The 14,104-nt window shown below is 39.2% G+C and overlaps 1 protein-coding gene across 6 annotated transcripts in view; it reads right to left on the bottom strand.

The window, feature by feature from the left end:
• Positions 1–14,104, bottom strand: part of LOC122764682 (nck-associated protein 5-like) — a 57,019-nt gene that overhangs the window by 34,371 nt on the left and 8,544 nt on the right. For 5 of the 6 annotated variants that reach the window (XM_044018628.1, XM_044018630.1, XM_044018627.1 and 2 more), the window contains 2 exons: positions 3,130–3,281; positions 160–250 (listed from right to left, as the gene is read on the bottom strand). In XM_044018628.1, coding sequence (XP_043874563.1) covers positions 160–250; positions 3,130–3,158 — 120 coding nt within the window. In that variant the 5' untranslated portion in view covers positions 3,159–3,281. The remainder of the gene's footprint in view (positions 1–159; positions 251–3,129; positions 3,282–14,104) is intronic. The other variant, XM_044018632.1, reaches the window with a different exon arrangement.

Here is a 14,104-nt window from a genome sequence, read left to right as displayed (position 1 = left end):
CAAACCGAGTAGAGCCGCGCTGGAACTGTATAGTGGAACACGTACTGAAACAGAGGATATCGCAAGTTTTGTGTCACATCAGTATCTGCAACAAGTGTCCATTGTTTACATCATCATACAATCCCGGTTGTATGGGTTGAATGGGCGTCCTTTCTGTACCTTGTATGCTTTCATGAGGTCCAGTGGGTCGACCTTGGGGCCGTCCAGTGAGTCCTGGTTCTGTAGTAGTGTTTGTACTGTCTCCTCCATGCTAAAAAAGATAAAGAAATAGAAACAGACTGGTTAGTTTGATATCTTTATGGAAGATGAATCCTGGTTGTGTTTAAAAGAATAGAATACAACGTTTTCTTTAAAAATATGATATTAAGTGGCTTTGACACCTCTGCTCTCACCCATTCACTGAATATTTCAGTCTGGACCAAAGTGTGTGATTAACTGACTAAGTGACTAATAACAATCTGCATTTTACCTGTTTCTCAGCTCATCATAACAGGAACTATACGCTTGTTCAGTGCTGTTTGGAATTTTAACGCCGGTTCTGCACCTTTGTTTACATATGGATCATTGACCGAGCCTTTATGTAACAGGTTATGTCACTAATTATGACTGAATGGTGATGTTAACGGCTTCTGCAGTACGGCATTATTTTTCCAGGCCAGTGGACACAGTAATGAAGACTGCTGATTGGATGCAGGGTTGCACAGGAGTGAGGGAATGAGGAGTTGATACACACACACACACACACACACACACACACACACAGATGGAGGTTCGTGTGTTAAAGGAACATTTCCCTTTTGATAGAATGTCTTCACACTTCATCATTTGCACCGACTGCACTCGACGGCAGCGCCGGGACCCGCTCACCGTGACATGACCTGACCTGCAGCGGGTTCTTTTTCCCACATCCACGACCCAATGATGCAACGCTGATTAGTAACAGAAAGTAATTTCAGGGGAGTAATGATTTGAGAAATGCTGCATCATCCATCACGTTATGAGGGAATCTACTGGTGAGATGTTATTTGGGTTGTTCAACTTAGCCATGTTTTTAAATAAAACACACACACACATGTTGGTGCAGCATCATTCTCTCGCTCCTTACTACCCTAGTGATAAAGTAGATAGGTAGGTCAATCAGTAGTATCATCCCTAACTGTATAAAGAGATGTGGACCAGCTAAAGTGTCCTCACAAGGTCAAAATGTCCTCACAAATATATGTTTGTTTGACAGTTGGTCCATGCAGCCTATTAAAGACATGTACACACACACACACACACACACACAAACACACAGAACGTGAGGACCAGCCACAAAGTTTTTTGGCCCTCACAAAGACGCCCATGCAAGACACGTCTACAAGCATGAACTTCAACAGGAAGTCAGCCATTTTGAATTTAGTCGCCGTTTTGCCACAAAACAGGAAGTGGCCTTAGATTGTCCAATCTGCATAAAACTCCAAACATGAGAGAAGAGACCGGGTCAAAAATCATCCCCACATAAAAACTAAGTCAAAGGCATAGCGCCACCTGCTGGCGCTGCACTTAATTACTCAAAAATACACAGAACTTCTTCTTACTTTCTGTCAGATTTCTCAAAACACTGTGCAGCTGTTCAAATATCTTCTCCAGGGCAGAGCCGAATTAACTCAGTTGCAAATCATTGTGAGCTAATCTTAAAACTTTACTGAGCATATACAGTATATGCAGATGGGACCTGGATCAGTAGCTTAACAGTCGGCTGGAGTTAATGCTCCAGTTATTATTTCCCTTTATCACATCCTGGGAAGGGAAATCGATACGTTTGGAACACAGTGGTTAGTCTCTCGCCGCAGAAGCTCGACATTTTATATCATGTTTTAGTGTCCAATAAAAGGAAGTAAATGTTTTTCATTCAAACACCCTCTACAAACAGCACAGTGTGGCTCTTACATTAATGAAACTGTTGGACGTCTCCGCAGAAGCACCGCAGTTTGTCACATTTGTTATTTAGTCTTTAATGAATGCATGCTATGCATCATGTTTACTGCCCTTTTTTTGACACTGAGTTGTGGGTGCGGTGTGTTTTTATGTGCTGTGATACTGTCGTATCAGTGCTGACGTAACTGAAGCGACGGAAATCTGCTCGTCTTTAGGCAAAAACACTCAAAGGTAGCAACTTAGTATGAAATGTACCCAATAATGTTGTAAATGGACAAACAACCTACTCCCTGGCAATATTCATAAATTGTTTTTTTAACAGAGAAGGGCGATATAACTAAGTTTAAAACATATTTGTGTTCGTACCACATTAGAAACCTTCTGTATCTCGATAAGTGGTGTGAAGCTGTGGAACAGATGAAGAACGGAGTTAAAGCAAATGTCCAAGCGACACTGTTCAATATGGTTTCACAGATTATTTATTTACTTTACACATTTCTTTTAGTGTATCTAGTTGCTAAATAGTGGAGAAGGGGTAGGATTTAATAATCTTAGGCTTCTTCCTATTCCTTTTTGGAGTAGTTTCTTTTGCGTGTTTGTGCATGTCCAATAGCAAGACCTCAATATGGCGCTGGTTGAACGGCAAAACTCAAGATTTCATATTCTCAAGGGTAACAGCGTGACCGTCGCTTGACAGAGACAGAGTTTTCAGGTTACATACAAATAATGTCACATCCTCTCTCTTCACAAAGACCAATCCGAGGCAGAAAATTAACATAAACAAACCACCAAAGGTTGCACACTGTGTCAAAACAAGTCATCAGTAGACAGAGTTCTCACCAAGAGTTGGTGGAGTTGCTGGTACCAGGAGACCAATTAAGAACTTTGTTTGCACCATTATCAAGACGTCCACCACACAAGCCAATGTTTCAAGGACATAATGGTACAGTTTTAAGGACACATTTCAACACTGTGGGGGATTTTTTTATGAGCAGGATATAAACACAATGAGGAACAATCACAACATTTTTAACCAGCCATAACCAGGTGGGGGTTTCCTCCTAAACCTTATGATCACAGTCATAACCAGGAAACAGTAATCATCACCACAAGTGGTTAAAACACCATCATGTTGACAATCTGTAGATATAAAGTAACATCATTTCGGTTCAGAAACACAAGCGTGTTGTTGTGTGGTGAAGGTGTTACCTGGAGAAGTGCTGCTGCAGTGTCACCATCTGCCGTACCACCGCACCCCCACCCCCCACCCACTGAGACTTCTCCCTCTCCCTTCTCTCCACACCCAGATGTTGTTTTTCTCCAGCTGGGATTATTATTATGGATCAGCCTCTGCGGCGTCGCTGTAGGGCAGAGGAGTAAACACAGTTAGCGTGTTGTTCGCGTTGCATATCTTAATCACAGTGATGATTCCAAACAAATACAGTGCGTCTGTTCATACACTTCTCTCTCCTTGTGACGTTCACTGACAGAACCTCAAAACTAAACACTTTTATTAAGGGGCGTTCACTTTACAAAGTCAAAACATCAGGGCCTCAGAGCATCAGGCCAATCATGCAGACGACTCCACAATCAGAAAGCTGGAATCTATGGTAGTCATTAAAATTATTGATCGATTGAGTTGTTTGGTAGGTAGGTCTGCGTGTAGGTCCGTCAGTAGGCAGGTTGGTCAGTCAGTTACAAGGTTGGTAGGTAGGTTGATAGGTTGTACAGTCAGTAGGTAGGTCAGTCAGTCATTCAGTAGTTAGGTAGATCGGTCGGTCAGTAGGTAGGTAGGTCAGTCGGTTGATAGGTTGTACGGTCGGTAGGTAGGTCAGTCGGTCAGAAGGTAGGTGGGTAGGTAGGTAGGTCAGTTAGAAGGTTGGTAGGTAGGTTGATAGGTTGTACAGTCGGCAGGTAGGTCAGTTGGTCATTCAGTAGTTAGGTAGGTCGGTCAGTCAGTAGGTAGGTAGGTCAGTCAGTAGGTAGGTCAGTTGGTTGATAGGTTGTATGGTCTGTAGGTAGGTAGGTCAGTCGGCCAGTCAGTAGCTAGGTAGATCGGAAGGTTGGTCAGTCGGTCAGTAGGTAGGTAGGTCAATCAGTAGGTCGGTAGGTCAGAGGATAGGTTGTACGGTCGGTAGGTAGGTAAGTCAGATGATCAGTCTGTAGGTAATTAGTGAAATGGCTTGAAAATTTCAGTAAACAAAAAAATTAAGAATTATTGAGCGCTATTACTGTTTTTTGTTGTTGTTGTTTTTTTTTAAATTAGCATCAACAACAGACAGACAAACACCCAGCTCATGACATTTAAACAGAGCCTCAGGTTAACCTGTCATTTTGGATCCAAATACTTGCTCATCTGGAATAATCAATAACGCCCTCCTCACTCCTCACACAGGTGGCAAACATAGCAAACATTGAGCTGCAGCTGATATAATGACAACAGTCTTACATTGAACCGAAAAAAGCTGTGGCAGATATTTACTTATTTTATTTATGGTTTATTTTCCTCAGTTTAAATTTGCTCAAAAAGGCACTGCAGCCACATTACTGATGACATCAGTCCCTGCTGCAAATTGATGAGATGAGAATATTGATTTTCTGTAAGTGAGGGACAATGAGATCATCTTATATCATCCTTCACGCTAGGGACAATTATTATTTATAAATGAAAATCCCTGTTATGTTTGGCTCATCATTTTTGCCCACCTGTGCACATATGAATTACAGCAGGACCACACGTAGATAAATAATAGTGTTTGTTTTTCTGTTTGTTTTAGTTCATTAAATGCAAAGTCAGGGGACAAACTCATTCAAGCAAAAACCTAGAAAGGGGATTTGTGCTTAAAAACATCTCACAAGGTTCTGCAGCCCTCTAGGATGTTGTGTTTTTACTTGTTATGGAAACAAATCTTAATTGAAGGGACCTGGTATGGACTGTGGAATGTGAATCAGCACTGGCCTCTAGTGGTGAAAAGAGATCACTACCAAAGTCAGATTTTTATCTGACTTTTTTAAACTGAACAACAAAGCAGAATATTGATGCTGTAATTGGAGGAATTGGAAGAAATGATAACCACAGCCTTTAAGTCAGCGGTCGGCAAAGTAAAAACATATCATTTCTTCATCAGACAAAACCTGTTATTTTTCTACTTATCTTAACTATTCAATACTGTACAAAAATGTCAACTGTTATTATAAAATACTGTTACTAGTGTTTTAAAACTGCTCTTTGACTCAGTTTATCTTTTTTCAGAATAAAAGTTTTGAATTCTGCATGAATTTGTAATGTTTGTGGACAAAAGCAAACAATTTATAAAACATTTTTTAAAAATAACCAGATTTATGGATTCATCTAGAGTTCTGGGCTGGACATTAATGCAGTTGGTGACCACTTCTTTATTCTGACAGGTTACAGGTGTGGTCTAACGCATGACAAAATGTAAGAAAATATGCAAAGACAAGTTGGAGCCGCAACTCAGGCGTTCATCAGGATGGAGGCATAAACAGGATATTTACAGGAAATGACATCATGTTACAAAAACCCATTTAAATAATTACAGGATGTGGCAACAAGTTGGAAAAATCTATTTACAAGGATTCACGGGAAACACAGCACCCCAAAAAACAAGACAAAACTAACCATGTCACAAGAAAGGAGTGAATGTTTTCATCCAAGCCTGAACACCCCATGGTTTTCAGACAGGAGTATTATTATAGGACTTTTTTACTTTTTCCACGACAAGAGTGTCTGTTTCCAAATCTGTGTCTGTGGTTAAGACGTTTTCAAAAAGCATTCAAACAACTACTTGAATGAAGACTTGAATGACACCATGAAAGTCACGGGATGCAAATGGAATCAACATTTCTTTCCACGTGAATAAAGGAAATTTCATCATCTGTGACACAAATCTAATCACACATTCATACTCACCAGGCAAAAAGACATTTGGAAACGAAAAAAAAGCATCAAGTGACTTGACATGGGAATGATCATGAGACTATTTCTTTAATTTTAAATCTTTATTTTTCCTCTATAACAAAACACCAAATAGCATTTTGTTCTTTTCCTCATGAGAAAGTTGCAACACACGTGTGAATATTGTTTTAATTTACTCTTAAGGGTTTTTATGCCTTAAGGTTGAATTAAAATTCTTTAATCTCTCTGTGTGACAGAATGAATGTGTCTTTCTTTAGTTGGCCAGCAGATGGAGGACTTTATTCATTTTCTGCAGTTGTGTTGCATCTTTTAAATGAATCCACTGCTCCCTCTGTGACTATGTCCACTTATGTTTTATTTCATTGATGAGGCCTCACTGACATAAGAGCTAGAGCAGAAAAAAAGGAGGAAAAAGTAGTAAAAAGTAGTAATAACCTTTGCTGTAACCAGCCTGCTGGTGTGGATTATTGCACAGGCAATAATTCAATAACAGTTTATCATTATATTATTTTCTTCAGTATCAGTATAACAAAGGTTATTGATGTTAAGATGGTGGCCTGTCTAATATGCAAAGGCAGATTATTTAAAAACAAATACAAGCATTTTAAAACGTTGGAGTGAAGCTAAAAAAAAGCATGGTAAAAGTAAAGTAGAGTGTGGAAGTGTTGAGTTAATGTTTCCATCAGGCAGCTGTAAAAGCACGTCATTATGAGCCTGTAACAGTGAGGAGCTTCTGTTCTTACGTGTCCTCCACACAGTGTCACGCAGCTCTTTGTACAAATGTGACAATCAGCTCTGTTTTCACTAACTGTACAAGTCATTCATATCTCAATGTGAGTGAGAGTAGCACTTTATAGTAATGCAGAGAGGATTAAGAATGTGACAATGTGGGGATGGAGCCTTTGGCCAAAGCATGAACTGAAGCCGTGACAGACAATGTAAATGAAACACACCGTTATCTTTCTACGACACACCTTTGTATTTAAATCAGGTGTTTCAAGCAGGTCCTTTATCTCCAGTGAAGGAGATACTTTTAGCATTTCCTCACAATACTTTTAGAGATTCCTCACAAAACTTTTAGCACAATACTTTTAGCGTTTCCTCACCTTTACCACAATACTTTTAGCATGTCCTCACAATACTTTTAGTGTTTCCTCATAATACTTTTAGCACAATACATTTAGCGTTTCCTCACATACTTTAGCACAATACTTTTAGCACTTCCTCACCAAACTTTTAGCATTTCCTCACAGTATTTTTAGCCTTTCCTCATAATACTTTTAGCACAATACGTTTAGCATTTCCCCACAATACTTTTAGCGTTTCCTCACAATACTTTTAGCACTTTCTCACCAAACTTTTAGCATTTCCTCACAGTATTTTTAGCCTTTCCTCATAATACTTTTAGCACAATACGTTTAGCATTTCCTCACAATACTTTTAGCGTTTTCTCACAATACATTTAGCGTTTCCTCACATACTTTTAGCACAATACTTTTATCATTTCCTGACAATACTTTTAGCACAATGCTTTTAGCATTTCCTGACAATGCTTTTAGTGTTTCCTCACAATACTTTTAGCACAATACATTTAGCATTTCCTCACAATACTTTTAGCGTTTTCTCACAATACGTTTAGCCTTTCCTCACAATACTTTTAGCATTTCCTCACAATACTTTTAGCGTTTTCTCACAATACTTTTAGCGTTTCATCACAATACTACTTTAACCGGCTATTAAAAGCACCTGTTCAGTAAACAACATTTTCATACATGTGTGTTCTCTCTCTCTCTCTCCCTCTCTCAATTTAACAAACAGTGACCTTCAAAAAAAAGAGAAAAAGATATACTGTTGCCGTTATCTAAACAAACACAAGATCAGTAGAGATCAGTACTCAGAATCGGCAGATAATCAATAGTAAAAAGATTGAGTCAGGGTCAGGAGGTCCCTAATACTATAATATATAAGAGTAATCTGAATATGAAGACGAAATCTCATAACGTGTATTAGATGACATTACTAAGTGTGTCTGTAACAGTTATATAGAGTTTTGGCTCCTCCCTCTCTAGGGGTCCGCCACAGTGGATGACACCCACGTTTGATTTCGCAGAGATTTTTTTTATGCCTTCCTGTCGAGCCCTTCCATATATCTGGGTTTGGGACCGGCACAAGGAGTACACTAGATGTGACCTTTGTGGCTGGGGTCAATTTAGAGTGTCCATTTATGAGTATTTATGAGTAATGGGGATTTGAGTACCTTGGTCAGCCGTTGACCCTTCAGTCACAAGTCATATTATGAATGTGCTAAAAATATGTGGAACAGAAGGAAAACAGAGTTTACATGTTTACTTGTGTCTTGAATGAGGAGAGCACAGCGAAGTAAATAGTGTAATTACATGTCTTCCTCTCGGGGTGGGTGGGAGGTTTAAATTGGTGTAATCAAGGCAGTACTTCAAGCCTCTGGCATTGATGCTGTAAGGAATTAGGAGAGGACTTTGCTGACTTTTTGCCCCCTGGGTATTTAATGAATACATACTTTTCCCTCAAATCACATCCTGCTGATAGAGCGGCAATTCGGTCCTGTGACTCATGAAGCCAGGAAATGAAGAGATTTGCAGAGGGGAATTGTGGGAACAGTTTGAGCCAAGGAGCTACACCAGTAAACACACTGGTGGAATATACTATAAAGTTTCTAGTCACTCACTTTTATAGTTTCCTATTAGAAGACACTGTGTGAATATGAAGCATTTTCCGTTATCTATGTTTACAACACCAGCTGTGTTTTTTCCCAGTCCACTTCAAGTATCACCTTTGACCAGAGGTGGAAAGTAATGAATTTAAGGATTTTTTTTGGAAGTACTATACACATCTGTTACTGAGTAAAACAATTATGGCGACACACAACCTGGGCAGTGAATGATGAGGACAGGTGAGGGACGAGGACAGGTGAATTGGTGCTAATTAAGGAGAAAATTAAAGCATTTGTGACATTATGTGTTAACATCCATTCCATTGTAAGTCGCTTTGGATAAAAGCGTCTGCTAAATGACATGTAATGTAATGTAATGTAACATATTTTATCTTGTCAACACTTTTATTTTTTAATTAAAAACAATTCACGTGAGATTTGTGTCCCCTTGTTAAAAAGGTAACTTTTACTCTGAGTACATTTCAGCTACTTTTTCACTTTTACTTGAGTACATTTTTAGACCATTACTTTTACTTAAGTAAAAATGTATCAAAATAGTGGTACTTTTACTTGATTAGAATATTTCAGTACCCTTTTCTATATAATCTTCCACACATGCAGTAAAGTTGTGTGGGAATGTGTAGTTTCAGGAGAAAAGGTTGCACTGGCAAAAGTACGATAATTCCACGTTGCCTTAAAGGACATGCTGTGTCACAACTTCGTTTAATCTGAGATTGTACAAAAGAAATAATGCAATAATAACAGAAATCCCTGACATCAAACAAATCCAGTGACGCTTTGATCAAAGTCACAGCTAGAACTTAAATCTTACTCCTCTTTTTTGTGCTGTTGTAGCCAAATCTACCAAATCTACTGGAATGTTCAACTATAACCATTAAACTGTCTTTGAATTGATCTGAAAACCATGGAAATATTATGCATTGTTCTCTGCTCCCACTCTATAAATAGTCCTGAGCTGAGATATTTTTAGTACAAGCTATTTTTTAACGCATCCTTGAAGTCGCAAAGCTTCTAAATCTCTGTAATGCTGTTACTGTTTTTGTCTTTGCCAGCTTCTAATCTGATTCTGCACCACTGATTTATGGAGTGGCTTAGTTAAAGTGTTGAAAAAGAGCCATTTATTTTTTATTTTCGCTTTCATTTGTTCAGCCAAGCACAGGTTAACTCAATTTAGATAAAGGAGGCCAATATTAAAACCATATTACATTTATTAGTGGTATTTTTTTACTGTAAAAGTCTTCAAAATGATGTCTAATTAACAATAATCTTAATTATTTTGTGCTGGTTTGTGTAGATGTCTGCACCACAGAACAGTAATAATTGAACAAACGTACACTTTCAGTGATTTTCCACTGATATCGCGAGCATTTCTCATCCAAAAACCACCGCAGTGCAGACACCGGTGTCCTCATTACGTCACCTGCCAAGACTGTCAAACGTCCAGTTGGACAGTGAGACATTACATTAGTGTATGTACAGTATGTGGCAGTTCTCGCTGCTGTAGAATGTGTCAAATTTAAAGATATACAGTATATGCATTATATTATCTAAAAACAACAAGACTCATTCCATATATTCTTAAATTGAATTTAAATTTTTTTTACTATATAAACACACTTGAGCAAAAAGCCCTCAAGTTGTTTTTTTTCTTTAATTTGTGAAATTTGGAAATGCTTGGCTAGTTTTTATGAAAAAAAAGAAAAGAAAAACTGTGCGCACTCCCGTTGAAATGTGATATAAAATGAATCATGTGTTGGGATCTAGAAACACATTTCCACGGCAATTTACCAACTTAACTAGTAATTACAAGTTTTGTCAGTAAAGTTAATTTATATAGCACCTTTCACAGATATAAAATCTAAAAGTGCTTTACAATAATATAGTAAAATAGACAAAAGAATATGACCATTTGTATACCTGCGATTGATACTTTGACAGATCACAGCTGCAAAATCCACAGGTGAAAAATAATCGAATGAATGAATGAATGGCGGCTGAGTTCCATTTAGCTTCCTCAGTTTCAGGGTGCATGCTTGGTCACTGTCACACATGAAGTGAACAGAATGTGCTTTTCTGGCTAAAATATTTCAAAGTGTCTGCTGTAAAAAAAATGTTTGATTACTGCAGCTTCGGAGAGGTCACTACAATGGCTACTGAAAGAAGACACACACACACACATTTTTCCTGACCTGTATGGAGACACCAGTGATCATCTTCTCTAACCTTAAGGCGACCACTGACCCCGTTTATGCGGCTGCACACAATGCCCTCATCTAGTTTCCCCCAATCAAATGCATTAGACTCTCTGCTTCAATGCACTAAACATGGCATATATGTAGCCACAGACAATGGTTGGCCCTGAGCTACTACTGTACATCCACTTCCCTTTTAAGGCTTTCTCTGCATTGAGGTCAGGTTTCTATCTTTATAGTCGCAGGACGTCTTCTGTCTCTGAGATAGGTCAAGACGTACGAGACTATACGTGTAAAAACAAAGCTGGTTAAACTGCTTTACTTGGCCACAATTAGTGCTTTATTTTGAATATTAAAGAGCTAATAATGGTCATTTTTGTAAATTTGACTGCCTTCTAATGTAAAAACACATTCAACACATGTAACTCCTATGTGGTGGGAGGGGGTCCCCAAAATCTGATACAGCTAAGGGCCCCATAAAGGCTTGGGTCGGCCCTGACAGCATCAGTACTCCTTAATTTTACCATTTTGCATCATTATTATGGCCAAGAATAATCATTTCTCAGGCTGCACTATGTGTCTAAGTGTCTAGAGTTTTTACTTTTATTGTTTTAAAGAGTGTTTGGTTATTATTCACTGACTTCTTTGTGTCGTGGAGGAACAACCACAATGACGGGACACTGAATAAAAACAGACTGTGTGCTCGAAGTTTAAATAATCAATGGAAATGTTAAGGACAACTTAAATATGCAAAGGTACAAAAAGTGTAACAAGTTAGTTAGTTAAATAAATAGATGTTGTGAACATCACTAACATCTTCTGGTATCTTTTATACAAACAAATATACATATGGATAAGGGGAGAACTGGCACTTGCATATACAGGTCAGATATGTATAATATAAATATGAATATTCTCTTGGTTTCTTTGCTCCGTGAAACAAAGAAATCATTAAAACTGAATCAATTTTTGGTTTGTGGACAAAACAAGACATTTTGTCATTTTCTGACATTTTAAAGACAAAACAAGTCTGTTTCTGTGTGTCACATTTAAGAAACATACTTTACATACACGTCATGTTCAAGGCAAATGTTAAATTTCATCCATTACGTTACAGAGAGCTTGCACTGACTGAACACGCTGATACAATTGCACTCAATGTGACACTGCAGCACATTAACCACTGTACACTGCTCAAAAACAATGATGTGCTGAGCCTGTTCATGTTTGGCACCCTGACTTCCAGCTATTAAATGCCCTGCATTTCAATTCAATACAATTTCCCCCTTTTCCTGAAGTACAGCCAGTAAATATGAGCATTCATTCACCACAGCCCATTTTCTCTCTGCTGCTCAAACCAAAACCAAAAACACGAGATATAAAAAATCTCCTTGCAGGAAGCTGCAATGTCAGATACATTAAAATAAACAGAGTTTAGAAACAGATAAGCAGACGTTGACGAGGATATGTTACCCAGCACAGCTCAGTTAACCACTCTTTACAAAGACACGTCCGACAACACGTCCAGCTTTAACAGCAGACAGACGACACTAAAAGACGACGACTGCTTTCCACTGCAGCCAAGAACAGAAACCTGACACTGCAGAGGACACAGACCTGCCAACACTGGACACTTGCAGCCTGTACCGAGGACTCTTTGTGGCTTTGTGCTGACGCTGCAAATGATGGGGCCAGAATTTGATATCAGCACAGTATAAATAAATGGAGACAACCTGTCCTGAGTCAATAATCCAGGCGGCGGTGGCGTGATGATGGGAAGACACATCATAATCATAGGAATAATCAGAATTTTAGCACCACAGTCCATCTAAGTAATGTTAATGATCTCTTAATGGCCACAGTTGACCATCTTTAAATGGCTACTTCCCACACACAGTCAGCTTGAAGGAGAGTTCCCAACATCTGGTGAAATCAGCAACACGGAGACCGAAGGTTGTTTCGAGAGAAACGGGGGGACGCTTCACCCTTAACTTAAACCCGAGCGCATCGCTGACGACATATCTCACCCAAGAGTGGAAAGAACACACAATGTTTCTGTGAAAATCTGGTGTTCAAGTACAGCTGCGGTGGTTTTCTTCATTTTGAATTGTTAAAACCACATTTTAACATGCAGTCAATTGTGTATAACTGCCAGATATTGGAAGTTAAAGGAGAGTTGAAGTTAAGGAAGTGAGGGAAAGATGCTTTTAGGATTAACTAAGCAACAACAACAAAAAAATGGGACATCTTGAGGGTTCAGTGTTAAAGGGTTAAATGCTCATTGGAGGAAATGTTGCCACATATTTGGGCAGAATACGAGTGCTTCCTCCATTTGGTGGAATCTGGGGTACTGGTGACCATCATGGCAAAATGATAAGTGTTTGATTTAGTAAACTATCTGTAGTGATGAAGTCCTGTACTGTGGTGCTGCTAGCTGCTGACTTTTACATGCACATGTAGAAAACTGTTTGCTTTCCTTTCAATCAGCAACACCTGAGTAAAATGATAGGTGACCTCAAATAACCCTGCATGACCCCAGGCTGGGCCGGTGTCAGCCTCAGGTACAATGTAAGACATAAAATACACCCCCCCCCAGTGGTTGGGGGGAATATCTCACAAACAAAAATGAGACATGGCTCCTACACCATCATCAGATGTGTCAATAAATCAATAAATTCAAGGAACCGTCCAACGGTTTGCTTCACAGGCTTCAAACTTGGTAGGTGACAGACCGAGGGCACCAGTGTGTGCAGCGCCGACTTTGGTGGTGTTTGGATAAGAAAATGCGACAGATATATCCCTAAAAAAAAAGAACCAGCACACAAAGTGAAGAACTCTCTCTTGCCCCTAAGATTTATGGATCAAAACTCTAAAACTGTGCGCAGCTCAAGAGCAAACGTGTAAATAACCACTGTGACATTGGCACCGCTGCGTTAAGGACCTCATTATTATGGTCTGTGACATACAGCCTGTCCTCTAATTCAAATTCAACCATGAACACAACACAAAAAGGATGAGCAATCATTGTTGTGTGTTCTTGACAGTGACAGAACTCAAGTTTTTGTGCGTACAGGCAGCGTTCACCTGTGAAATCACCTTTACAGCTTGTTAGAATTGTTGTATTTAAGGTTTATTTACGAGGGAGTGGGACAGAGATGTAAAGATGGCGGTCTTGGGTCATTCTCTCAACCTAAAGCCACCAGCACGCATAACCCGAAAGGCTTCTGATTTAAAACAGCTGGACCGAGAATGCCGATCGACAAGTTTCTCTCCTCCTGCTGCTGCCTCATTCTAAAAATGACTCTCTTCATCGTCACCCCTGACTCATCTGTGAGACTCAAGCTG

This window comes from Solea senegalensis, linkage group LG2, assembly GCF_019176455.1.
Source record: "Solea senegalensis isolate Sse05_10M linkage group LG2, IFAPA_SoseM_1, whole genome shotgun sequence".
NCBI classification, from domain to species: Eukaryota; Metazoa; Chordata; class Actinopteri; order Pleuronectiformes; family Soleidae; genus Solea; species Solea senegalensis.
This window is presented reverse-complemented; position numbering and strand designations above follow the sequence as displayed.